The 25,770-nt window shown below is 41.0% G+C and overlaps 1 protein-coding gene across 1 annotated transcript in view; it reads right to left on the minus strand.

Annotated features, from left to right (window-relative positions):
- The window catches only part of STARD13 (StAR-related lipid transfer (START) domain containing 13), a 227,053-nt gene that overhangs the window by 28,408 nt on the left and 172,875 nt on the right, over window positions 1-25,770 (minus strand). Inside the window, exons 5-8 of the mRNA XM_005883140.2 lie at window positions 14,059-15,419; window positions 12,761-12,934; window positions 11,478-11,637; window positions 5,880-6,078 (exon numbers count right to left, since the gene is read on the minus strand). Coding sequence (XP_005883202.1) covers window positions 5,880-6,078; window positions 11,478-11,637; window positions 12,761-12,934; window positions 14,059-15,419 — 1,894 coding nt within the window. The remainder of the gene's footprint in view (window positions 1-5,879; window positions 6,079-11,477; window positions 11,638-12,760; window positions 12,935-14,058; window positions 15,420-25,770) is intronic.

The following is a 25,770-nucleotide window of genomic DNA, read 5'->3' on the forward strand; positions in this document are numbered from 1 at the left end:
TGTCATTCTTCATTTCCTCTTTATTCTTATTCATATTGATGTTCCCATTCAGCTCCTTATAAATCTCATTAAGTTGCTTGTAGTTCTCACCAAGTTATTTGAGCACCCTTAAAACCATTACTGTGAATTCTTTTTAACAAATTGCTTGTCTTCATTTCATTTAGTTCCTTTTCTGAAGATTCCTCCTTTTCTTTCATTTGGGCGTTGTTTCTTTGTCTCTATTTTTGCTCTCCCTTGCATTTGTTTATATGTATTACATAGAACTACTATGCTTCCCAGACTTTGTGGTGTGGTCTTATGTAGTAGGTCTTTTGCGGGACCCAGTGGTGCAGTTTCTTTGATCTCTTAGACTGGGTGGGCTAGGAAAGCCCCTTGTTGAGTTATTTGGGTTCTTCTGTTATAATTGCATCTTTAATGTTGTTGTCCTGTTCATGAATGGGATCTCATTTCAAGCTGGCTGACTCTGAGGCTCACCCCTGACCACATGGTGAGCTGTTGTGGAGGTGCTGACCAAACACAACAAAATACAACACAACAAAACATGAAAGAAAATAATTGAAACATACCTAAGACCCCTACAGCAACAATAAAAGCAACCACCAGAGAATTAGGAAAAAGAAAAGAGAGCAAGAATGATGGAGGAAAAGAAAGAAAAAAGTATGAGGAGAGAACAAAACAAAAGGAAAAGGGGGTGATGGAATATTAAGGCGCAGAGATGAAATAACGGCAATAGGAGTAAATGATAGAGGAATAGGTGAAGGGAAATGTTTTAAAATAAAAGAGGAAGAAAAAAATTGAGAGGAAAAATAGAGGAGAAAGTAGATAGGCCCAAAATAAGAAAAGGAAAAAATGATGAGAAAGCAGGAGAAAAAGAAGAAGTAAATATTGAGTAGCACTGGGGAAGAGAAAAATTGGATACATGATAGAAAAAATAGAGACTAACAAAATAACAAATTAGTAAATCAGATAGATGAAAAAAATAAATAAAAAAAGAAAAAAGAGCAGGAAGAGAAAAAATAGAAAAAGAAAAGAAAAGAAGACAAAAAAGTGAAGTGGCGTTTGTCTTACTGAGTTTAGTGCCTCCTGGAAGCTCCTTTTGGGTCCTGCTCTTCTGATGACTGTGGCTAACTGTTCTGTCTGCCAATTCTGGGCTTCCCAAGAGGTACTTAGGTGCTAGCCACTGTCAGAAACTGTCCTCCTTTGGCTTTCAGTAACCTGCTGGAAGCTCCAAGTGATCCACAGGTTGTGTCTGTCTCTACAGGACTTGGCTGCACATGCGAGGGACCAATCTGCCCTCTAAATCAGGTTCATTAGCAGCATGGGGCCCAGGGCTGGATTAGTAAACTTCCCCATGTCCCCAGGCTCTGCTTCTGCCTGCCTTTGCTTGCCAGCCAGCTGTCAACCTTAATCACTCAAAAGACTATTTCTGAAAGGTCTTTAGGCAGAATCATGAGTCTAGACTACTGGGTCTCCCGTGAGATGGAGGTGCTGTTCAGATTTCAGGGAAAGTGATGGATGTGTTTCCTGTCCCAGAGCTCTTAGAGTGGCCCAAAATATTATTCTGCCCTCAGCTGGACAGATCCTTGTATGCAGTCCAGCGGGATCAGCTGGAAACCTGGAGTTTCCATCAGTTCTCTCATACAGGGAAAGCACCAGTTTCCTGGGATAATGGGGCAGATGACTCCTCCCCCAATCCAGTTACTGAGGGCTCCTGAAACTGTTCAAACACATAGGCTTGGCCTCTGCTTTTGTTTTCTCTGAAAAGGTTAAAATGTAGGGTGTGGCATGCAGGGCTCCTTGGGGGTGGGGCAGGCTGTATCTCCTAGCATGAGTTTCTTTTCTTTTTTTTTCTTTTCCTGTGCTATGGCTACTGGGAGTGGCTAGCTCCTCTCAGGAAAAATGGCCCTTTTCTTTTTGGAGGTGTATGACCAAATACAGGACTCCTGGCTGCTGCTTTTCCATGTCTCCCTGCAATGCTTCCCACCCCAGCCTTTCCTTAGGCACCTCAAGTCTGCACCTCCCTCCCTTCACCAAAGCCTTGGGTGAGTAGCTGCAAATGAAACTCCTGTGATCTGGGTTTAAAAAATAAAACAAAAAAACCCCTGAAACTGAGGCTTTCTCTCCAGCATGCTCTGGTCTACCAGCTTCAGACTCCAAGGTGGCCAGCAGTCCTGCCACCTTTCATGGCTGGATGTTATGTGGGCCACTGATCCTGGCTCTGATGCTCCAGGTTGTGGAGCCCAGACTAGGTTCCAGGTCTCTGTTTTCTGAGGGAACAGACCTTCTTGTAGCCAAGAGATCCCTTCTCTCTCTCAGCCTGCCACCCCTGGAAGCTGGGTCAGCTCCTCGCTTGACCTCTCCTTTCCTACTGGTCTCTAGGTGTTTTCTGTCCTTCCTTGATATAAATCTCCTTCTCAGCTGGACCTCAGTTTGTAATTCCGAGTGTATGTTCCCCACTTTAGTTTTATTTCCAGTCTGGTCCTGGGAGAGGTGCAAGAAAGGTCTGCCTATTCAGCCACCATTTTCTCCCCCTCAATCTGAACTGCTTTTAAGTATGCTACTTCAGGTAAGATGCTTTGTATAGACATTGTTTAACTTTAGATTGCTAACCTTCTCTTTCATGCCAGCATCTGTCATGGCTACATGTTGTTTCAACTTCTTTTCTACTCACTCGCTCCTTTATATCTCAGAAAATAACTTCTATCTATTATTTTCTACTTAAATTACTTGCGAAGGTCAACTATTAATCCCTAAATTCCACATTTGTTTTGGGTACCATCCTTTTTTACCTTTCTGTTACACATGACACTCTGGAAGTTCCTGCATCTTTCTTGACTCTCATGAGAGCATTTTAGATATTCATTCCTAAATGCTGATAACTTGTGACCATGGGGATGGCTAGCAGCACCTTAAAATCAACATCCAGTCAATTCTAAACAATTCTGTCCTACTTATCCTCCAGTCAGTAGCTCTGCTTCCTTCCTTTCTCTGTTCTTCCAGTCATCAAGCTTAAGGGTGGTCTTTGACCCTCTATTCTCCTCTCTCTTGTAGACTAGTGGGTTTCAAATATTTTTACTAATCATCCAATCTCTAATTAATCATTTGATGAAAATCTGAAAATTAACACAGCTAAAACTAGAACTGCTCTAGAGAATGGGAGAAAGAATTGTTCCTCCCTAACTCAACAATAGTTAGTAAACTTGGTCTCCTCCATGAAGGTTATTTCCAGTCTCACTCCTGGAAATCACTACAGGTAATTCAGAGCCTCAATTAAGGCTTCCTAACCCTCTATTCTCATCTAGTCCAATATCTATTGTTTACCACATCCAGATTCATGGGTCCAAACACAGTTCTGATAGACATGGGCCCTTATGGCAGGCACAAGGTGGTGGCCTACTCAATATCTGCTCTCTCCTTTTTCTATAAGAAAATAATATGTTCTGTGCAGGTGTGGGCTGTAAAGTGCTCTGAGAAGCTGGACCCTTCCCTCATATCTAGGGAATAACCATCTCTTTCCAGTGGTGGATTTAGGGGAGAATGTGTAAACCATTTCTGGCCTATGGGACCAAGGAAAATGTTGGGAGCTTCTGTAAATTTATCTCTCTGATAAAAAGAGATATATGCCAAAGGAGAAGCCCTCTGACCTCTTCTTACCTTTGAATGTAATTTTGGGAAGACATGATAATTCTAAGTTGTGGCACCTTAAGGGACCTTATGGGGATCATCAAGAGAGGCCGACTTTCAGCCTTGGCACCACTAATCATGAAATTATTTAATTCCATATTTTTTGTTATGTGCATTACATAATGTCCCCATTATTTTTTAAAAACTATTTTTATTGTGTTTTTTTTTTTTTTTAGAGAGGAGAGAGTGGGAGAGAGAGAGACACATTGACATGAGAACGAAACATCTATCTGCTGCCTCCTGCCCACCCCCCACTGGGAATCAAGGTTGCAATCCAGGCATGTTTGCTCACCCAGAATTGAACTGGCAACCCTTCAGTGCATGAGATGATGCCCAATCAACTGAGCCACACCAGCTGGGGCATATAATGTTCTTATTGTTTAAACAACTTTGGGAATTTTGGTTATGACTTTACAACTGAGAGCCTACTATAACACCCCAGGCTTCCCCAATGCTTAATGGATCAAGTATAATTCTTTGCCCTAATATTCAATGCCCATACTCAGTCTAATTTTTCACTGTAATTTGATACAGCATTGTACATTTACCATTGATGCCAGCCACATGTCATCTCTGGCCACATGCTCATGTTATTTGCTTCACTCAGCATGTGTGCCTTACATATCTCAACCTCCAGTTGTCATCCTTGGGTTTTCTCTGTAAACTTATATGGAATTTCTCTAATATTGCTGTAATGCAATTATTTATGTGTGTCTTATTCCCCTCTGTTGCAAGATCCTTAGGAGATGAGATTAAGTCTTCCCCAACTGTATGCTCTGCAGTGCTCAGCATGGTGCCCTGTACATAAGCAACCCTTTGTAAATGTCTTTTCAGCTAATATAAGCCTTGCTTTGATCTGGTTTCTTGCTGGTGAGTCTCAAAAAGGGTCAAAGACATTGCTCTCTTGGAAATAATCTAGTGTTAACCTTAGTCTAAAAACTGATTAAATGGAAATATTCATATATAATATTTCCAAGCCATAAGGGAGACTTAATTGAAAAATGCAGTTCAACCTCTTATGGCAACAACATCATGAACTCCCTATTTTTGGGTTCTAACAACATGTATCATTAATTTAATCTATTCACTTTGACAAAGTAATATTTATTTAGTGGATCACCACTCTATCCTGTTTTTACAAATGCTACTTGTTATAAACCTTTTTGAATTTCAAATATTGTATACTCCTTAAACACATTTAGTACTTATTTCTCTATAGTAGGGATCATCTTCAAATGGGATCAATTCCATGTTGAGGTCTACTTCAGGCATATTTTTCTGAAAACTCAAAGTCCATGGGCCAAATAATTTTTTTCCCTAAGGAATTGAGAATAAGCCATCAAAATAATTATGATAACATTATGATATCTAGAAAGAATCCATGTTCATTACTAATATCCTCTTTTATAATTAGCTTTAGCAGGATATGTCTTTTAATAAAAACAGTTATTTTCATGATTATTTTAGAGGCTTAGTTGAGAATTATCAATTTAACATCACTTAAAAAATTCCAGCTCGGCCAGAGTGGCTCAGTGGTTGAACATCAATCTATGAACCAGGAGGTTATGGTTTAATTCCTGGTCAGGGCACATGCCAGGGTTGTGGGTTCAATCCCGGTAGAGGGCATGCAGGAGGCAGCTGACTAATGATTCTCTCTCATCTTTGATGTTTCTATCTTTCTTTCCCTTTCCCTTCCTCTCTGAAATTAGTAAAAATATATTTTTAAAAATTTCAAGTGAAAACATAAATTAGTTGAATTAAGCATACAGCTTGATTTGGTTTGCTTACTTTTCACCCTTACAAAACACTGTATTACCATATATTTGCCTTTTATTTCCAGTCATTTTAACGCTTTTGGCCTTAACTTTCATATATCCCAAGGAAATGCTGAATTTTAGAAAATTAAATGGTTTTTTAAAAACACCTATATACACAATAAATTATATTGTGTTCCCTTTTCATTTTAAATTTGTTGAAAGTACATTGAAAGTTAGTTTCAGATCTTAGGCCAAACTACACTGAAAAGGAAAATTTTGATGCAAAAAATATGGCCTGGAGATTTATATATCAAACTGGAACAAAGTTACTTCTGGAGAGGAGTGTAGAATGATAACTTTTATATACTTCTTTATGAGTTCATGTATTCCAATGGATGGGTACACATGAGAACACCAATCTACATTATTTCTACTTACACTGATAGATGTGGAGAAAGGTCTCCCTGAGCTTGTTGGTGAAAAGAGGCTCAGGGAGGTCCCGGAAGAACTGTTTCACCATATCTGCCACGTCATAAGCGGACTGGTCCTCATAGCTGAGGTTCTCAGGGGATTTCTCGTTCATTTGACGTAAGGCCTGGATTCTAGATTTCACACCAGATTTTCGAAAAAGGCCCACCTGAAACAAGTCACAGGGACATGTTAGTGAGGCCATGTTTGCCCAGACATTCTCTTCCTAAGACAACACCTTGGTAGTGATGAGAAGGTGTGGAATCAAGCCTGGATAAACAGCAATTGCATCCAAATAAGTAAACTGTAAATGACTAGCTTAGCTACTTTGGATAGCAGTTGAATACTGATTCCTCTCCTAAAAAATGAAGATAAGAATAATAATACCCCACCTCACAGGGCTATTGAGGAGACTAAATGAGAATATATATGTGACAGTGCTTTGTAACTTCTTAGAACACAATAGATGTTATTTTATTCATTTATTCAACAGGTAGTGGTTAAATACCCACTATTATATCAGGCATATTTACAGTTCATTAGTGAGCAGACCAGACAAAATTTCCCGCCCCCCAGTATTGACTTAAGTGTGGGTTTGAGAAAGTTTGGTCAATGGAAGGTTTGGTGGATCCCAGATAAACAGCCATATCCAGTGCTCCTTTTGGGGGTGAGGTTTATAGTAACGATAAGCGTGTATTTTTATTTCAGAGTCTTATGATGCTTTTCCTTTTTCGGAATTTTTGTAACACTGGCTATGCGTGTTTTTCAGGTGATGACTGGCACTTACCAGTCTGCCTGGTTAATTATTATGTGCATAAGCTCTGGATCTAGTGAGAATGATTCCTGGGTGGCTTTTCTTCAGACTTCAAGACATTGAGTTATGCCTCTTTCATCCCTAAGCTTTAGACTCTTACCCCATTTGACAAAGAAATGCAGCAATAAGGCATGAAAGAAATGAAGGCCCTGATAGGGATGAAGGAGGTGGAGCAGAGACCTATGATGCGGGAGGTTCCTGCAGGTTACACTCTGGGCCCTGTAGACTCTGCACATTCTGAGCTTCCCTGGGACCCCTGGTTTACAGTGAACTAGTATGTTTGCTATTTTTAAATGCCTGTAGGACACTGAGTTGCTCAAAACTCAGTCCTTCAAACCTCAATCTCCACTTTTCTCACTCCCCAAGGACTTACAGGTTGGCCCACTTTTGAAAGCAAGGTGGAAACATTCCCAGGTGGCAAGTAAGCATTGGCCCATCATCTCTAGACCTGGAGAAATGTGCCAGTCACCTCACTACTGCTCTGTATGCCAGGCAGGCCTCAACCCAAGTTTAGGTGTCTGAGGAGAGCTCTCTCGGTTGCTGCTATAGAGAGCAGCCCTAATTCTTTAAAATTGCAGTAACAACAAGGGAAGAATTCTAAGCAATCAGAGAATACTGAGGTTTTTGTATATGTCAGCTGAGTGGATCACAGGGGAATTTACCCTGCTACTTTTTGTGGAAATAAAAACAGAATTCTTAGTAATACGTCTTTGCATTCCAAGGCTTATCACCCTAATTCCACAGATGAGGCTATTCAGGCATGTCACTTAAAATATTAACTACTTTAATTTTTATCCTTAAAGTTTGCCATGTCTAGGAAATGCAACACTTGGCCATACTTGGGTGACTCTCCAAGAAGAATCTAAAGAACCCTCTGGCAACTACTCCAAATTTCATCAAAGTGCATGAGAAGAAAGCATGTACTGTCAGAAGAAAACTTCAGGATGTCAACTGAGTGTTCCCTGAAGTGAGATCCAGCCTGAATTTGTTTACATCTCAACTTTTCTAATTCTGGAAGGAGGCCCAGGACTGTGCGAAAGGCTGTGTTGCACAGGAATCCTCAGAATCCAAGTGCCCATAAAGTGAATTCTTAAGTGTGAGTCACATTATCTTCAGGTGAGTTGGTGTTTACTCAGTCTGAGAATTCCGGTTTACTATTTTTAACAGCAGAGAAAAATTGATCAGGATTTACTGGTATAAAGAGAATAAAGTAGACAAGTGTTTGTGTGAAAATTGCTGAACGCGGTTCCTCTTTTGTCCACTTCATCTTCCTGGTGTGGTTTCTGCTGCACACTGGTGTGCATGTACACACATCTCAGCAATGTTTTCTTTGTACTGTTCTGTTTCCAACTTTCTTTCCAGTTTCATCAAATATTGTTATTTTAATTATTTTATACATGTCTGCAGCACTCCAGCTGTGGGCTCAGAGCTGCTTGTTCTGACTTAGGTCTCACAGGCTGTCCAGAGAGTTGTCAGATATTTATTTGTTCTTCCTCAAATTCTGACAATAACCTTTCCGCCCCACCCTCAGCTTCCAAAGGGTGTGGAAAATATCTTTGGGTTCTGTGGATTTTGTTAGAAGCACAGAAGGACATTTCTTTTCTAACTGTAATAAAGAAAAGGTGGTCTGAAATCAGACCAGATTCCCTATGTCGTAGTTGAGGATGCAGAAGAGAAAGGTGGAAAGAACCCCAGTCTTCAAAAATGTCTTTGAGCTGATGGAAGAACTAACCCTGGAACCATCCCACTTCCTGACTCCTTATGTGAGGCTCATGAATTTCCTGCTGCTTTAGCCATTTGGGAACTTCTGTTATTTTCAGTGGAAAACTCGCTGCACACAGTAAGTAGAAGTTTCCTTTAATGGTGGAGAGATCCTTAGACCAGAGAGAGCTTCTATCAGCCTTCATGGAATAACCTTGGGTGGTGGCATGAGTGAGTGCCAATACTCATTTCTTCCGCCAAAAGTTTTCAGAGCAGTGATAAAATTGGTCTTTTGGGCTAAAATTTTTTCTAAATACAAAATGGAGAACTGAAGAAACAATTTAAAATCTGTTGCCTCTAAGAGCACCATGTCATCCCCACTGAAGGAGGCCACCCCAGGTCCCTTAGCTTCTTAAGAGGAAGACTCAAGGAGTGCACAGTGTCTTTCATTTGCTCCATGTCTGTCACTGGTAGACAGGCGACCAGGGCCTCATACTTGGTTTAATACTCGTCACTATTTTGAAATTCTTAACTTATAAACAAGGAATTTCACATTGTCATGCTCCCACCCACTTTAAACCCTCCCTAAAAAGGGAAGAATAGTGGTCAGCAATGCAAATTAATTTTATATGCATCTCCCTTGCACATGAGCTCTTATTTTATAAGGATGAGTGATGAGTGCTTCTTTGGACTAGTTTTTTTATTCGTCTCTCTTTTGTCTTCCAGTTAACAACTCAGCTATGAAAAAGCAAGCACACAAGGTACAATTGAAAAAGACAGGCCCCAGATCCTCACTCATCTCATCTGGGGTAGGCAACAGGGAGTGTGATGAGCAGGCAGCAGGTAGAGGACACTTGTACTGAGTATGAAGAATCTTCACAGCATAATTTGGCCTTCAAAATTTACTTCTCCATTAGGAGAAGTTGGGCATAAACATTGCATTAGAATTTCAAATTTCATCTAAATAATATTAGGTTTCCTTGTTGGCATCCTGTTTGTGCTAATGATGTTTATCAGGACTTCCATTTCCTCTTCTTAAGAAATGTGCTCAGCTAATGAAGAAAGGTTGGTTTTATTCAGAAGACAGGGTTGTAAGGGTGGTATGCTGTGGTTTTGATTTTAAGCACTGCGGGGTTAGCCTCTCCTGCAGAGATCTCATGTTTATCAGGAGCCTGGTAGAATCTACACTTCTTTGTACAGTTGATTTAGGGCAGAAATAAAAGCTCAGCCAACAAAGCAAGGCTCCTCTCACACACTGCTATGTCTGAATACTAATGGTTCATAATTGAAGGCTAAACTCCCTTATTTCATCCGAAGTCAGATGCAAGGGCCAAAATGATACACTGTGTTTGGTCATATATAAACTGCTCTGCACTTAGGAGTGTAGGAGGTGAAACGTTGGCAATGTTTCAGGACCCTGTTTTCCACTGTTTACCATGAATGCTGTGTTTGAGGTTTTGGTGCACACTATCCTTCTCTCTATTCATGTCTTTTGCTTCAAACAGCAGACTGGACCAATAATAGTAGTGATACTGGTGCTGCATGTTATTCAGAATCTATAGGGGCCATGGCTGACTGGTTCCCAGTCTATGTGATGAGGAGAGCAGACATATTACAATTCATTCATTTATACCTAATCTTGCTCAAGAAAGAACTCAGGCTACTTACAATGATCTATAAAATACAATAAAATGCAATTAAATTAAAGAAAATAGAAGAGAAAATTAGGAGTGGGAAGGGAAAAGGGGACCATACATTTAATTAATTCAAAGCCGGCATCAAACAAAGAAGTTACTACTATTCTGCTGCACTGAAAATTGGTATCTGATTCTTCAAGAGACCATCCTGATTCTAGTAACTTTGATCTTGGTATTGGGGTTGATATAAGCATAAATAGCCAGAATCTTTGAGTTCTTGTAGCTTGGCTCATTCCTGTCCACTGAGCCCAAGGCCAGGGGTAAATCAATAAAAATTACAAATAATCTTCGGTTTCTTCACATGGCGTTAAAGAGTATAATGAACAAAAGCCATATTGAATAGTTGTCTAAAAATATTCCCGCTGCTCAAGGTTGCAATTTATCAAGTGACAACATGGCTTTTATTTTGGAAAGAATGTCTAAGAAACTAATGGGTATTAATTTGGAGAAAAAAAGACTTGGTCTAGAAATTTATAGGATGGGTAGCACTTTGGGCCCAATCATAGTCTACCATGTGGTGGTCCCCAAACGGTCCTGGAGACAGAAAATGATCTCCAAATATTTTGTTTAGCTTGAGCTTTTAAATCAACTCTACAAGATGAGGGCATATTTGATTTAGCTGATATTTGTTTTCATAATTTACTTGCATATTTTCAACAGTTGTAAATAAATTTTCCTGGTCATAATGCTGCTTCAAAAAAAAAAGAATTAATAAAAGAAAATATAAAAACTAATTCTTTTAAAAGAAAGATAACAGGGCTAAAAGAAATGCTATGAAATCAATGGTGGCATTAGGACAATAATTAAAAAGGAAATGCAGTATATAATTTCTAGGGAACACAAATTAGACATCACAGCTGAAAACTATTGACATTAACTTTCTGCAGTCACTCCAGGGAGTCATTCAAGGTGCCAATGAGAAAACATGCTCAAACAGCTTGACGAAATATAGCCTGGTCAAATTAAATATTTGTATATATAAAAGCCTAAGTGACTGAAAGTCTGAATGACTGAACAACCGGTAGACCAGCTGCTATGATGTGCACTGACCACTAGGGGAAGATGCTCAATGCAGGAGCTGCCCCCTGGTGGTCAGTGTGCTCCCACAGCCAATCTTCCACTGATGGCCAACCTCCCACGGTCCCTCCCCCTGGCCAGCTGGCCCCGATCGGCCCCGATCGCAGGCCAGGCCCAGGGACCCCACCCGTGCATGAATTCATGTACCGGGCCTCTAGTTAACCTATAAAGATCACAATGCCTTTTATTTTCAGTGAAGCTCGTTTTGTCTGATGCTGGACAATGACTCTGTCTGGCATTTCATAAATCCAAGCCTGTGTTTGGGATTTCCAACCATACCTGGTCAAGGCAGTTGCTGCGAAGATATCTGAGTGCTTGCTGAATACTCTGAGGCAGGGGCTGTCCCGTTCTCTGGACGTGAACTATAAGAGGAACGCCAAAGACAGTCTTGTCTTTGTAATCAGGAACTTTCATCCTCTTCATGAACTTTGGAACTGACCTAGAATTCACAGAAACCAGGTCATCAAGCCTCCTGGGGCCTACTGTTGGGAGAGGCTGTGAAAGCAAGCAAGAGGGTAAAGCCAAGCTTTTGTAGGAATAGCCAACAGGCATGAGGGAATTCAATATTTCTCTCTTAATTAATCACAGTACATGGAAGGACAATGTGTGCCCCTTGCCTATGTTAGAACTCTATTATACAGCATGATTCACGTTAACAGATGGATTTATGGCTCTGTTTTCAAATCAAGTGGTCGACTTTCTAATTTAATTGTGACTACACACCTCTCAAGTAATAAACACTTAAAAGTCCCCAACAAGACTAAATGAAACTTAAAAACTACAACAACAAGAAGAATTAACTTAGTTGGGTTGGGGGAGAAAGGAAGGGAGAGAAGATAAAAAGCATTTCTTGGCTATAATTTTCTAGAACTAATTGTACTTTTTAAAGGAAATTTTAATACACAAGCACATTAATTTGATCATTTTTATAAAAGCATTGCCAATTCTTCTATATACATAATATATACCATAGGACAATTAGTCACACATTTAATATTTTTTCAAATCATCCAAAATAGGTCCACATTTAAGTTCCAACACATGCTTTGTCAAGTCCTTATTACAAACATTTTACTGCATATTCTTGTTTTTATTTGCCAATTAAATAAAAGTAGACATGTCCCTGAAGAATGAAATGCCTTTTGAATGAATCAATGCTCTAGGCGTTGAGCTCTGCATTGGTCTGAAGGTAAAAATAACATGTTTCCTTGCAAACTGCCAGAATTACTTTACAGCAAGTTTATTTTTAATTACTCTGTTCACAATTAATCAGCTTTTACTCGACTACCTGACTTTTGTTCTTGTTGGAGCCTGAGTGCCTTCCCTGGACACTGGCAGAGAGCTACAAATAAAGCCATGCTTCCTGCAGGCTACATCCCCTCCCAGCCGAGGCAGCCCAGGAAGCAGACAGTAAGGCAGAACTCTGGGCATTATTTTCAGGAGGTCAGCAAGTAAAGGCAATGATCAGGTTTTCAGAAATCAGAAAGCAAGTACTAAAGCTTTTGCAATCAAACGCTTAGCTCTAGCCAAATGATGCCCTCTGGAGTGAACATGCTACGCACCATGCCCAGCCGTGTTTGTTGGACATGGAGTGCTTCTCCATGATGGCCGTGAGGCGGAGCAGCGAGAAGCGCTGGAGCAGGTTCAACTGGCCGGCAGTCTGGTTGCTGATGTGGGGTGATGCCGTGGATGGCTGAGGCTGGTGGGAGAGCTGGAAACTGTTCCATCGGAGTCGCCTTTACCAGAGAGACCATCAGAGAGGCAGTCACAAAGTGGATATGTTATCCAGAAACACAGGATGTGACTAATTTTTAAGTGGCTATTCAAAATAGGTTCAGTGCCAAGAAAATCACCAAGCAAATGAAAACAGAAGACACAAATGCAAAGAACAGACCAAAGAAACTACTTTTTCCAAGTCTGATAAATCTGGAAAAAAGTCATTATCTGTTTCATTAGGAGGTTTAAATAAGTTATATAACAATTTTTACTTGTTCATCCCTAAATTTGCTCCCAAATGTTGAAAGCAGCTGTTGTGTGTGTGTGTGTGTGTGTGTGTGTGTGTGTGTGTGTGTGTGTGAGAGAGAGAGAGAGAGAGAGAGAGAGAGAGAGAGAGAGAGAGGAAAAGAGATCTCAATGTTTGGGAGCACTAGAATATTTTTATATTGCTACCCTGTCCCTGCACTCACCTCTCATTTGGTGTTGAGATGGAGCCTGATAGGCACAGATGAAGCACTCCTGATGTCATGACACATCAGTGAGTCCCAAGAGACATCACTGTCTCCACTAGAAGCACACACATTATTACTCTTTCTACTAGTTAGGCCCATCCAAGGCCATTGCTGTAGGGTACTTCTGAAGTGGTCTTTGAACAACAGCTTTTATATACTTTGTAACTTATATTGTAAAACCAAACTAAACGTATGAAGTACACACCTTAGATATCAGAATTTTCTCATACAATTAAATTAAAAATAGTTTAACATTTGTGGTAGAGATATTTTTTAATCAATACTGTTGCAAGGTCATGGAAAGCACCTGTGTACAGGCACTGGGCCTCCATTATCAGTGATTATGAATGGTGCCTCACATAGACCTTTGCACATAAGCTCATTTAAAAAAAAATAAAACTAAGTTGAATTAGAGGGTACACTCAGAGAAATAAAAGTGAGATAACAGGGATTCAATCACCATGTTAACTGTAGAGAAGACATACTTCTGTTCAAATGATTCCTAACCACATACATCACTTAACAGTGTCAGGCATTTAATAAGTGCTCTATAAATGTTTAAAAAATAAATACACAGACCATAATTATTAAGAAGTGGATTAAAAATCATTTCACAAAATCATGCCACCAACCTGTTTGGCCTAGTCAGAGAGGCCCCTACACCAGAATCCCTTCTTTCTTTGATCCCAGTGGTCTCCAACTCATTAAGTGATGTTCCATCTCTTTCCACATCACTGGGTGTTGTCTGACCTTCAGAAACAGAATTGCCTTCGAAATCTAGGGTTATCTGATTAGGAAATGGAAAGGGGCATAAGCCAGGTTTTCCAACCAAGGCCTCATGTGCTTGTAGTTCATGCACTCCCTCTGGGAGCCCACTGACGTGGTGCAGAATGTCCTCTAAGTGAGGTAAGAGGTCATCTTTCTCCAAGTCCAAAAGGTCTCCTGTGCTGGCATACAATGGGACGTTGTCATAGATACTGACTCGACTTGCTCTGTGGCAGGAGGCAATGAGCCCAGGCTCCCTGGCACAAGGACCATGCTGTCTACCCAGGGAGATGCTACCAGTCCTCCAGTTCACCCCATTGCTGTTGTCTGTTGGTGAGAGGCTTTCGATGGACAGTGCCTTCGGGAATGTTCCTGGTTTGTGATCCTTGGGAATGTGTACTACCAAGTTCTCCTGGGAATGAAACTCATGTGTGTGGTTTTGGTCACTTGCATTCCACAGTGCTGTTCCAGCCAGCACATCCAGGTCTTCTAAGTACATGCCCCCGCGCTTGTTGGCCTCCTGGCATTTCCATTCCTTCAGGCCAGGTGTGCTCAGCCCACTACTGCTGTTTTCTGATGGGCTGTTTTCACCACTCCATTTGCTGGAGCATTGAAGCCCTTTACTGCAGGCAACCGGGGGTGAGTTCTGGAGATCTCCATTGGGTATTTGGATGCACTGCATGGCCTTAAAGGACTCTGGCTCCTGCTGTAGCACAGGCCCGCTGATCACCAAGCCACCTGTCTGCCCCTTATGCCTTCCATGTGCTCCTTTTGCTCGGAGTGTTTCCATGCGTTTCAAAAATGATTTAGCTCTGGGCCTACTGAGTTTCTCATTCTTTGGGTGGAAAGGGTAGTTGAGGATGTCTTTGGGGGACTGTGGGAGGCTGCTGCTGAATACCATGGCATCCAGCATGACTGGGCTATCAGAGCAGTACTGGCTGGAGCAGTCAAACGCCTCCCGGCCAGTGCCCTGGCTGCCGGGGTGGCTGCGTCCGCCACTCCCACCACTGCTCTCGCTGTGGATGGAGCAGACCTCGGGCTCACTCAGGTCTGTGAGGACACTTTCACTGCTGGTTGTGTTTCTCATCCTAATGTCTCCAGATGACCCATTTCTGTCTCCTCCAGGAAACAGTGTGTGGAGGTTGTCCACACGAGACCACCGCCGACTGGTTCTTTGGAAAGTCCATTTGTTACTGATACAGAGATCTTCTTCATCTGAGTCTTCACCCTGAAAAACATTAAGGATAGTGCACATTGGCTTGTGGCTCAGATGAAATGGGAAATCTAGGGCCCAGGGGCATGATCCTCCCATCTCCTCTCCTTTCCCTCCATTTCATGCACACCCTCTGTTTTTTGGGCACCTTTGAGTAAAGGTGATTCCACCATCATGCATGGTCCTGCACACCCTCTTCCTCCCCAGTGGCTAGAGGATCTCTTCCCAACCTGCCAAGCTTTCTTCCTTTCAATTTTCATAGTTTCTGAATCATTCCTTTTTCTCTAAGAAGATTTTCCTGACTGATTACAAAGAAGGTATAATTACCATCTGACTAGACAGTCTAAATCTGAAATATCTGTGGTCTCTTTTTCACACAGAAACTTAATCTTGCCATAAAAAGCACTTACTTCTTTCCTGAAACTTCTTCACTGAGCTCCACGACCATATTTCCAGCTTCCCTCTTCTGAACCTCAAGGTCACCGTGTCTCCAAGCTAATGATCCTTACCTTAGTCTCCCCAACTTGGTTGTTATTGTATACTAGAGGCCCAGTGCACGACATTTGTGCACTGGGGTGGGGGACCCCTCAGCCCAGCCTGCGCCCTCTCGCAGTCTGGGACCCCTCGGGGGATGTCCACCTGCTGGCTTAGGCCAGAGAGGCTCCCGCCACCGCCTCTGCGCTCACCAGCTGTGAGCCCTGCTTCTGGCTGAGCAGCGCTCCCCCTGTGGGAGTGCACTGACCACCAGGGGGCAGCTCCTGCATTGAGTGTCTGCCCCCTGGTGGTCAGTGCACATCATAGAGACTGGTCATTCTGCAGTTCAGTCGATTCGCATATTAGGGTTTTATTATATAGGATTCCCTGTATAATTAACAGCAAAATCATCTACTGAATTTCTGTAAGAGGAATTCTGGAGATCACTAGTTGAGGAGAGTCTACCCAGCCTGTGCTGCTAGGCTGGCCTTCTTGTTTTTAATCAATTATGAGTCTGAATACCTTAGGCAGGACACACATCTATGGGCTGCTTGGGCCCCACTAATTTGCCCTGTCTTACACTCAGCTCTTTACACATTTATCTTCCCTGTCTGGGTTCTGCCCGAATTTGCATCCCCTGAGAGATGAGAGTCTGGGTTACCCGAGGCCACAGATGGCCTTGTTTATCTTTGCAAGTCCCTTCAGTCCAGCATAGACCTTGACCTAGAGCGCCTAAATAATAATGTCTCCATCCTCACCATACATATATTACCAGGGCCCAACTCAGATGATTTTCAAATCTATTCCCTCATTTGTATCTTCACTCCTTTTTTTAAGCCCTTGACACTTCTCTCTGGGCCTATTATAGTCAAAACCTGGCTAGAATCCTTGATTCCAGTGTCTTTGCCATCTAAGCAGCTTTCTACAGTGTAATTCAAAGATGATCACATATGCTCCCATCCAAAAAACCTACAGCTTCCCAGGGAATATACAGTAAGAATCAAGTTGGGGAGACTAAGGTAAGGATCATTAGCTTGGAGACACGGTGACCTTGAGGGAAGCCTTCCTAACAGTCTTTGGTGTGGAATTCTAAGCCCTTTCATCCTGACTGCCATGTACTTACTTTTCTTGCCTCATTTCAGTTGTTCCTCCCGAGTTCCCTTCACTCTGCTCCCTATCCCTCAACCATTCCCCAACATTCAGCAATGTTACAGGAGTAAGAGCCACTGCTGTCCTTCCCTGGTCTCTGATGATTCTTGAGTACTAGGCTCACCTGTGAAGTTCTTCCCTTTGAAGCCTTCCCTGGCTGCTCCAAACAATGACTACTTTCTCCCCTGCATGCCTGTAGTATTTGGATTAGACCTTTATTGCAGTATTTACTCATGTCACACACACCCATCTCAGTCATTCATTATATGTGAGCTCATTAAGAGCAGGGCCTGTGTTTCTGTTTTATTGACATTCATTTCCCCAAGCTCATAGTAACTGCTCAATATATTTTTGTTGATTTAATTCAGTTTATTTTATTTTACTTTGGCATCTGATTCTAAGACCCAGTTCCAAGTGCTGGTAGGACCAGTTAGAGCTTTTGTGACTGTATATAAGTTTTTTGCTCCCTCCAAAGTTTTTCTCACTTATAAAATGGGACTAAAAATAGGCCCTCTCTCATGGGTTCACTGAGGGGATTAAGTGATATAATACAGTTAGCAGTGTTTGTTTATTTGTTATTTTCTAATGTTTATTCAATTGCTTATCTATTGCCTGTGATCTATATACATACCTATCATCCACCTTAACTCTCTTTAACTTTGCAATGTATTCTATTTTCCAGGAAAAGTGAACAGTTGCTCAGTCAATAAATGTTGAAAAACAAATAAATATTGAGATAGTTTATATCTTGAAAATTTACATTCATTTTGGGTTGGATTAAATGACAATATTGAACATTCAAGTATAAGGTGGAAGAAAGTACAAAACCAAGGTACTATTAACAAAGAATTCCATAGCTTTGGGGACATTGTGGAAAATTAGCTTTGAGTTTTAAAAATAGTTATATAAAGGTTTGGCAAAAAAATTTAAAAAGTTGTACAAGTGGAAAAAAGGCAAGTAATCTGGAATGATGACACAAAATTATACTTAGTAGCATTTTCTACTTCCTTTCCCCCTATGATTAATACAATAAAACCTGACCTCTGAGGGCCATTATATATCAGGCACCATGATAGATTGAGGGTTGCATTCTGGATTTTCATATCACATTTCAGGAATCTAGTGATGGGAAGTTGACATTAAGTAAGCATTTTGAAAAAAAAAGCCCTTTCAGCAAATAGTTTTTGAGAAGGCAAAAGAAGGATATGCTTCTAAAGAAATTATAGATATTTTAAAACAGAAACTATAGTATTTAGTGCTAGCTCCAATGAGCTCTCTCAAGCTAGCCCAAACTTGGTTACTGATGCTAGTAAACCACATAGTACTTGGATAAGGACTCCTTTATTTTGGTTAAGAAAAGATGCCAAGCTAGGCACTGTGGACTGGGAGTGGAAAGCCTGCCCATGTCTGCTAAGCTCTAAGAGCTTATTATACTAGCTTTGGGCAACAGGAAGGTAATTACAACCCAACAAAGGCATGTGAAAAGTGGTGACTTACTGGGAAAAAAAGTCAAACAGTTCAGGAAATTTTTTTCAGTATTTAGATTGAACCAAAACAAACAAACAAACAAACAAAAACTGATAGTAAACAAAAACAAAACAAAGAAAAAAACATCCATTCTGTTTTAGAACCTTCCCTTTACCACAGTATGTGCCAAAGGAAATTGACCTGATTCTGTATCTTTGTTTTCCTCTAATGCAGGATCTTTCAAACTATTGATAGTAGCATGTAATAAAAAGTACATTTTCTATCACAACTCAAGGCACACATAGATATTATAATCAATCAATTAATCAGACTATTATTATCCTGATATATTTTATTAAAGTATAATATTGACATATAATATTATATTAGTTTCAAGTGTACAATATAATGATTAAACATTTATACACTTTACAATCTGATTACCATAAGTTTAGTAACCATCTGTTGTTACAAAGTTATTATAATATTTATTGTTGACTATTTTCCCTGTGATGTACATCCCCATAACCTATTTATTTTATAGATGGAAGTTTGTATTTCTTATTCCCTTTCACTTTTATTATCCATGCCTTCATCTCCATCAGTTTGTTCTCTGTTGAAAGCATATGGTATTTGTCTTTCTCTGTCTGACTTATTTCATTTAGCTGTACTCTGATATTTTATAATCTAATTTAGTCTGTTTCCTTTTTTTAAAAATGTTGTTTGTACCCTGGCTGGCATAGCTCAGTGGTTAGAGTGTCAGCCAACACACTGAAGGGTCGTGGGTTTGATTCCTGGTCAAGGGCATGTACCTGGGATGCAGGTTTGATCCCTGGACCCAGTTGGGGCATGTGCAGGAGGCAACTAAATGATGTGCCTCTTTCACATCAATGTTTCTCTCTCTCTCTCTCTCTCTCTCTCTCTCTCTTCCTTCTCAGGCTCCTACCACTCTCTTTAAAACATCAATGGAAAAAATATCCTCAGGTGAAGATTTAACAGCAACAAAAATGTTTGTGACCCACCACATTTATTTGACAATCCATTAATGGGCCATGATCCACAGTATGAAAAACATACTGTACTAGAGTTAAACTTTTATACACTCATGGGCCAGCAGACTGCCAGGCATATAGCAAACTCCCCAATAATAATAATTGTGGAATTGTTCTTATTGGTTAAGAAGTAATCACATTTCATCGGGTTGATAATTTTTTTCAGGCTAAAAACAAATAGTTTGATCATTTAGAAATGCAAAATGGAAATGTCTAGGAGTCATATGCATTTGTGAGAAAAAAAAACCACCAAACTAACTTTATTCACCTATCTTAATGGTTTAATATCATGAAAATACTATGGATATAGACTGTTTGGATTTTGGCAAGGGAGCTGATAAAGGCTCTCCTGATACGGTTATGCCAGAGATGGCTAACTGTGCTGGATGCTACAGAGAGTTTTATTAGCAACTGGTTGAGTAACCCCACCACAGAGTGTGATCCAAAGACTGAACACAACTAAGGAATGATGTCTGGAGGATGCCTCAAAGTTATGCTTACTTTAAAAATAACTTGAATGAGCCAGTACAACTCATGTTTTTAAAATATGATGATGATACAAAGTGATTGACTAAGTGATCATGAGCAAGGCACCCTTTTTGAGACTCAATCTTCTCTCTCTAAAATGGAAAGATAATAATGCACATCAAGCATGGTAAGTTAATTTACCCATATGAGATTATATGTGAAAATACCATATAAACCTTAAAGTGCAAGATAAAAGTAATTATCATTGTTAGAGACAGGTGACATGGAGATGTATAAAGATCTTAACAGAATAGAAAATAACCTAAATAAGATGACATTTCATGAAGTAAAATATAAGGACCTAACTTTAAAAATCAACCATAAGATGTGTAAGATGGAACAGACTTGGTTTAACAACAGTTGCTATTCATACCTTTGGGAGTTGTAGCAAATTTAATGTGAATCAACCATGCAATATGGCTACCAAACTAAGTCACCGACTCTAAAATGCATGACCAGAAGCATGGATCTCAAGCCCTTGCTGGTGTGGCTCAGTTGGTTGAACATTGTCCCATGCACCAAGAGGTTGCAGGTTTAATTCCTGGGCAGGGCACATGCCCAGGTTGCAGGCTCAATCCCCAGTAGGGAGTGTGAAGGAGTAAGCCAAGGCTGTTTCTCTTTCCCTCTCCCTTCCTCTCTCTCTAAAAATTAATAAAAACATATTAAAAAATATTCAGAAGGCTGGAGCCCCACTGTGTTGTGCACTGGTCACACACCTCAGGAACAGTGAGCTTATGTTCTAATTGCCACATTTTAAGAGGCACATGGGAAGGGGTACATTTTGAGAGAAGGGTAATCAGAATGTGAAGGATGATTGAAAGAATTAATAGTTTGGTTTAGAAAGGAAGAACTTTACAGAAGTGTTACTCAAAGTGTGGTCAAGAGGCTGCCAGTCCCAAAACCAGTCTTCACTGAAATAAGTACAGACTTTGAGAGTAAGCATTAAAATGTTTGTCACCATTTGGAAAGGCCAGGCTATCCAAGTTTGTGATCAGTGGACACCTGTTACAATTCTGGGTGTTGTGCACAGTAGCTCCACATTACGATTGTGTATATTTTAAGATTAGTTTATCTACCATAACTCAAAGTGTATAATGTACAGGAGCCATTGTTTTACAAAAAGATAATTGTTGGAATTGGCTAGTGATGGAGGATTAAAGATGAAATTTGAAAATATAGAAACACTTATTTCATTTTGAAAAAAGGTAAGAAGGAATATCTTCAGCTTTATTTTCAAACCTCTTTTTTTTTATTCCAGTCAACATACTCTGTGAGACTGGTTTCTTCATAATGATTAGTATTAAAACAAAAAAACATTTTAGATATACATTCCTTCCTGTGAGTAGTGTTGTCAATCCAACCTAAACTAGATAAGAAACTCAAAGTCATAAATACAGTCATAATGTCTAATCAAAGTCTGAGTACAGGCATTTAATATGGGGAATTGCTATCTCAAAGTAAACTTTTTGCTTAATTGTGACAGCTGAACAACAAAAACGTTATAAGTGCAATTAGAATTGTTTATATTAGTTACCTATATGTATACTTTCACTAAAAAATGTGAATTTTATAATTCTTTTGTACTCCTTATTTTATTTGTTTTGATTGTATTTATCAGAATGCAAGTTTGTGTCTATTAAGTCTAATAATAAGACATTTAGACTTCTATTTTCCATAACTCTTTTTTAATTTCATATTTCTAATAATTAATTAATTTGTATTGAATTTTACTAAAGTACCTCAGCCAGTAGCACACTGGAAATCAAAAACAACAGTCACTCACCACAGACAGTTTGAGAAACTGTTCTAGATTGTGCATAGGTATTAAAACTTTCTGAACAGGGTCAGATAGTAAATGTTATAGATTTACAGGCTATGTACTCTCTGTCACAACTAGTCGACTCTGCTCTTGAAGCAAAAAAAAAAAAAAGGTATGACTCGGTTCCAGTACAACTGATATCTTGTAATTAGCTAGTTATCCTATATAATAAAACCTTAATATGCAAATCGATCAAACGGCGGAACAACCAGTCACTATGATGCACACTGACCACCAGGGGTAGACGCTCAATGCAGGAGGAGCCCCCTGATGGTCAGTGCGCTCCCACAGGGGGAGCGCTGCTCAGCCAGAAGCTGGGCTCACTGCTGGCAAGCATAGAGGTGGTGGTGGGAGCCTCTCCCACCTCTGGTGCAGGTAGGTGGTAAGGAGCAAGAGGTCCTGGACTGTGAGAGCCCCGGACTGCAAGAGGGATGTCTGACTGCCGGCTTATGGAAGCCAGCAGGTGGACATCCCTTGAGGGGTCCTGAACTGTGAGGGGGTGCAGGCCGGGCAGAGGGGACCCCCACCCCCAGTGCACAAATGTCATGCACCAGGCCTCTAGTTAATAATAAAAAGGGAGCAAAGGGAAGCCAGACATTATAGGCATGTCATTTGGGTAGCTTCACCAGGAAGCTGCAATTTCACACTCTCTAGGGAACCACTGGCCCATTCCCTGCAAAACACTGAAGGAAGGGGTCCAACAAAGAGGAGATAGATGCATGCTCTGTGAAGTTGGGATGACATAGGGAAGGTACTCGCCTGTCAGTTAAACCTGGGAACAGAGATTGTTGGCCAGACCAGAATGGGTAGGATCACTGCAACACTTTGAAAATTGGGCAATACATAATCCCCTAAACAAAGGAGCTTGCTCTCTCTTGTGGTTCTTGGCTCTCTTGCATTTGCCCATAGCCCATGACCATGCAGACCCCCCCATGCAATTGACTAATGGATTGAAGTGGGGAACACAAGCTAAGCTAGCCTGATGGTGTATTGGATTGCTCCAACATGGAAAGGAAACTGGACAATGGCTCTAATTTAGCCCTATTGAAGCCACAGCAACACTTCTTTTATGGCAGGGCAAAGGGAAATGGGACTTTGGAAAGTCAGGTGTTTGATTCCACAGAAATAAAGCTTTCTTCAATATTTCCTCTGTGAGTCTCTGAAAATTCTTTTTCTTGGGATATCACAAGAAATCCATTCCCATGAGCAACAGGTGGGGACAAGGACCTCTCCCCACCAGTAAGAAACACAACTTTCTTTACAAAACTGGGGGAATAATTGGCTGACCCTCAGTGTAGAGGACAGCGCTAAGTGGTTGCTGTATGAAAGGGGAAATCTGAATTCTGTGCTTCTTCAGAGAAAATAGCTGGAATCAGATAGGCAACTTTACAATGAATCAGCTTTTAGCTTTAGTGATTAGAATAAAACAAATTGCCTTGCAGTGTAGTGAACTCATCATGTCTAGATGCTTACAAGCAAAGGTTGAGTGACTTGTGAGGGATGCTCTAAAAAGTAAATCATGAAGTGAATTGGAGGTTGGAAAAGATGGAAGATCCTTTCCAAATCAAACAACCTATGGTTCTAGGACATTCACGTGCAATTATCTTCAATTCAAGACAATAACACTCTCCAGGTACATAAATGCTGTAATGAAATGTAATTTTTATCTTATGTGACTCTACTGTGGGAAGCTGCCCGGAGGTGTCTTATTTGCTGGGAGATACAGGGGCATGAAAAGCAGTGGGGATAGAGACCAAGCCTCTTGAAAATTGCAGCTCCTTGGAAACGCCGATGGCACCAGGCCAGGAGATGCTGCTGCAAGAGGGCAATTAGTCATGGTTTCTGTGTTGTTGTCCACCTTGGTCACAATGTCAGAGAGCTTTATGATAACTATAATTTAAATTAGAAACTTATTTGGAGGCCTCTCTTTCTCTCATGGGAAATCTTAGGTAAGAGTCCTGGGCACATATGTGTCCTTCTCCTTCCTCATTTAACACACAGCCTTTTGGAGTTTCCCGTCTCTGACTAAGATATGAGTTATACCACATAAACACTAACCATAATTAGGGAATTTCAATGTTGTCATAAAGCAAATGGAGATTTTGTTGGAAATACTTAAGAAACATTTTTCTGAGAACAAGTAGTGCTTGCATGTACCTTCTTTTCCATTTAGATGAAGCTCTAATGTTTATTTTTTAAATAAAAAAGAGAACATTCTTAGCTAAAATTATATCTTCCTCAGAGACAAATGCCAACCAGACACTGCAAAAGGAAGGTGTTTTGTTTTTTTTAAGAGAAATTTGACTGTATCTTTACACTGGGAAGGAGCCCACATGAGTCCACAGATGAAAGAGGCAGCTAATCCATAGTTACATAGAGATTCAGAAGTTATATTCCATTAAAGTTAGCTAGAGCTAAGTGGCTGGGTCTGCCTGCTCAGAAGCAGGAATATGCCACTTGCAATGCTGCCTGGGGAGGAGCGTGAAGCCAGAGGCAGGGGGACAGCTGGTGTCCATTGGCTCCTGAAATGCCTCTTGGCTGGGTTTTACAAATATTTCAGTGAGATTTGTGGCCAAGATTGAGAACACATTCTCCCTCTAACTCTCCCTGAGAAGGAAAGTAATCTTGAATCTTCTGCAAGGAGAAAATCTTATGGTGTTATCTTGTGGGAAGGCAGGTATGATTTCATTTTCCCCCATGCTTTACAAGTGGTATTTAATGTATGAGAAAAGTGCACAACTCATAACTAAGTATGAATGAGGCTTCACTATCCTCATCTAGATTACTTTTTTCTTTTTTGGATCAACTCACCACACTCTTCAGACAAAACCAAATGAGAAGAAAATGCAAAGTAGAGCAACAAGATTCATGACTCATTCACTGTCAGAAATCCAGAGATAAACGTCCATGAAGATCTATAATAATAAAAGTGTAATATGCAAATTGACCAAATGGCCTAACAGCAGAATGACTGTCCATACGACCATGCTATGACACGCACCGGCGCCAGGCCAGCCAAGGTGGGTGCCATGCAATTGGTTGGTGGGGGGATGGGGGAATGCCATCACCCCATGATCATCCCACAGAGGGAGGCCCAGGCCACTGGCTGGCAGGGCGATCAATCGAGGGGGAAGAGGAGTGGTGGCTGACGCAGGCAGTGCCAGGCCAAGGCAGGTGCAGGTGGGGGGTGGGGCTGGGGCTGCAAGAGCCAGGGCTGCAAAGCCGGCAGCCAGGGGAAGGAAGGCCTACTCTTGCACAAATTTTGTGCGTCAGGCCTCAAGTAAATATATATTGCTCTAGAGCCCTATTCGATATTCACAGTTGCTTGAATATTTCGAGGCTGACTGCCAGCAGCCTGAGGGAAACCTGGGTCCCGGGTGCCAGCAGCCGGAGGGAAGCAGGTGCTGGCAGCCGGAGGAAGGAAGGCCTATCATCACATGAATTTTGTGCATCGGGCCTCTAGTATTAAATAAATCATGGGGGAGAAACCAAGATGGCGGCATAGGTAAACACTGGAAATTGCTGCCTCGCACAACCATTTCAAAAATACAACTAAAAGACAAAACGGACATCATCCAGAACCACAGGAAGGCTGGCTGAGTGGAAATTCTACAACTAGAAGGAAAGAGAAAAGCACACTGAGACTCAGAGGAGGTGCGGAAGACTCAGCGGTACGGAGGAGCACATGGAAAGGGCTGGCAACAGAGGACACGGTTGTCTTTTTCAATTGAGAGGGAGTCTCAAGCTCCCGACTGCTCTGAACTCCAGTTCCGGGTGAGTCTCTGGGGACCCAGACTCATACAGGGAGAAACTGGACTGTCTGGCATTGGTAGGAACTCGAGGGCGGCTTTCTCTCAGAGGTGCTTGCAGCGATTAC

The sequence above is a fragment of the Myotis brandtii genome, unplaced genomic scaffold, assembly GCF_000412655.1.
Source record: "Myotis brandtii unplaced genomic scaffold, ASM41265v1 scaffold77, whole genome shotgun sequence".
NCBI lineage: Eukaryota > Metazoa > Chordata > Mammalia > Chiroptera > Vespertilionidae > Myotis > Myotis brandtii.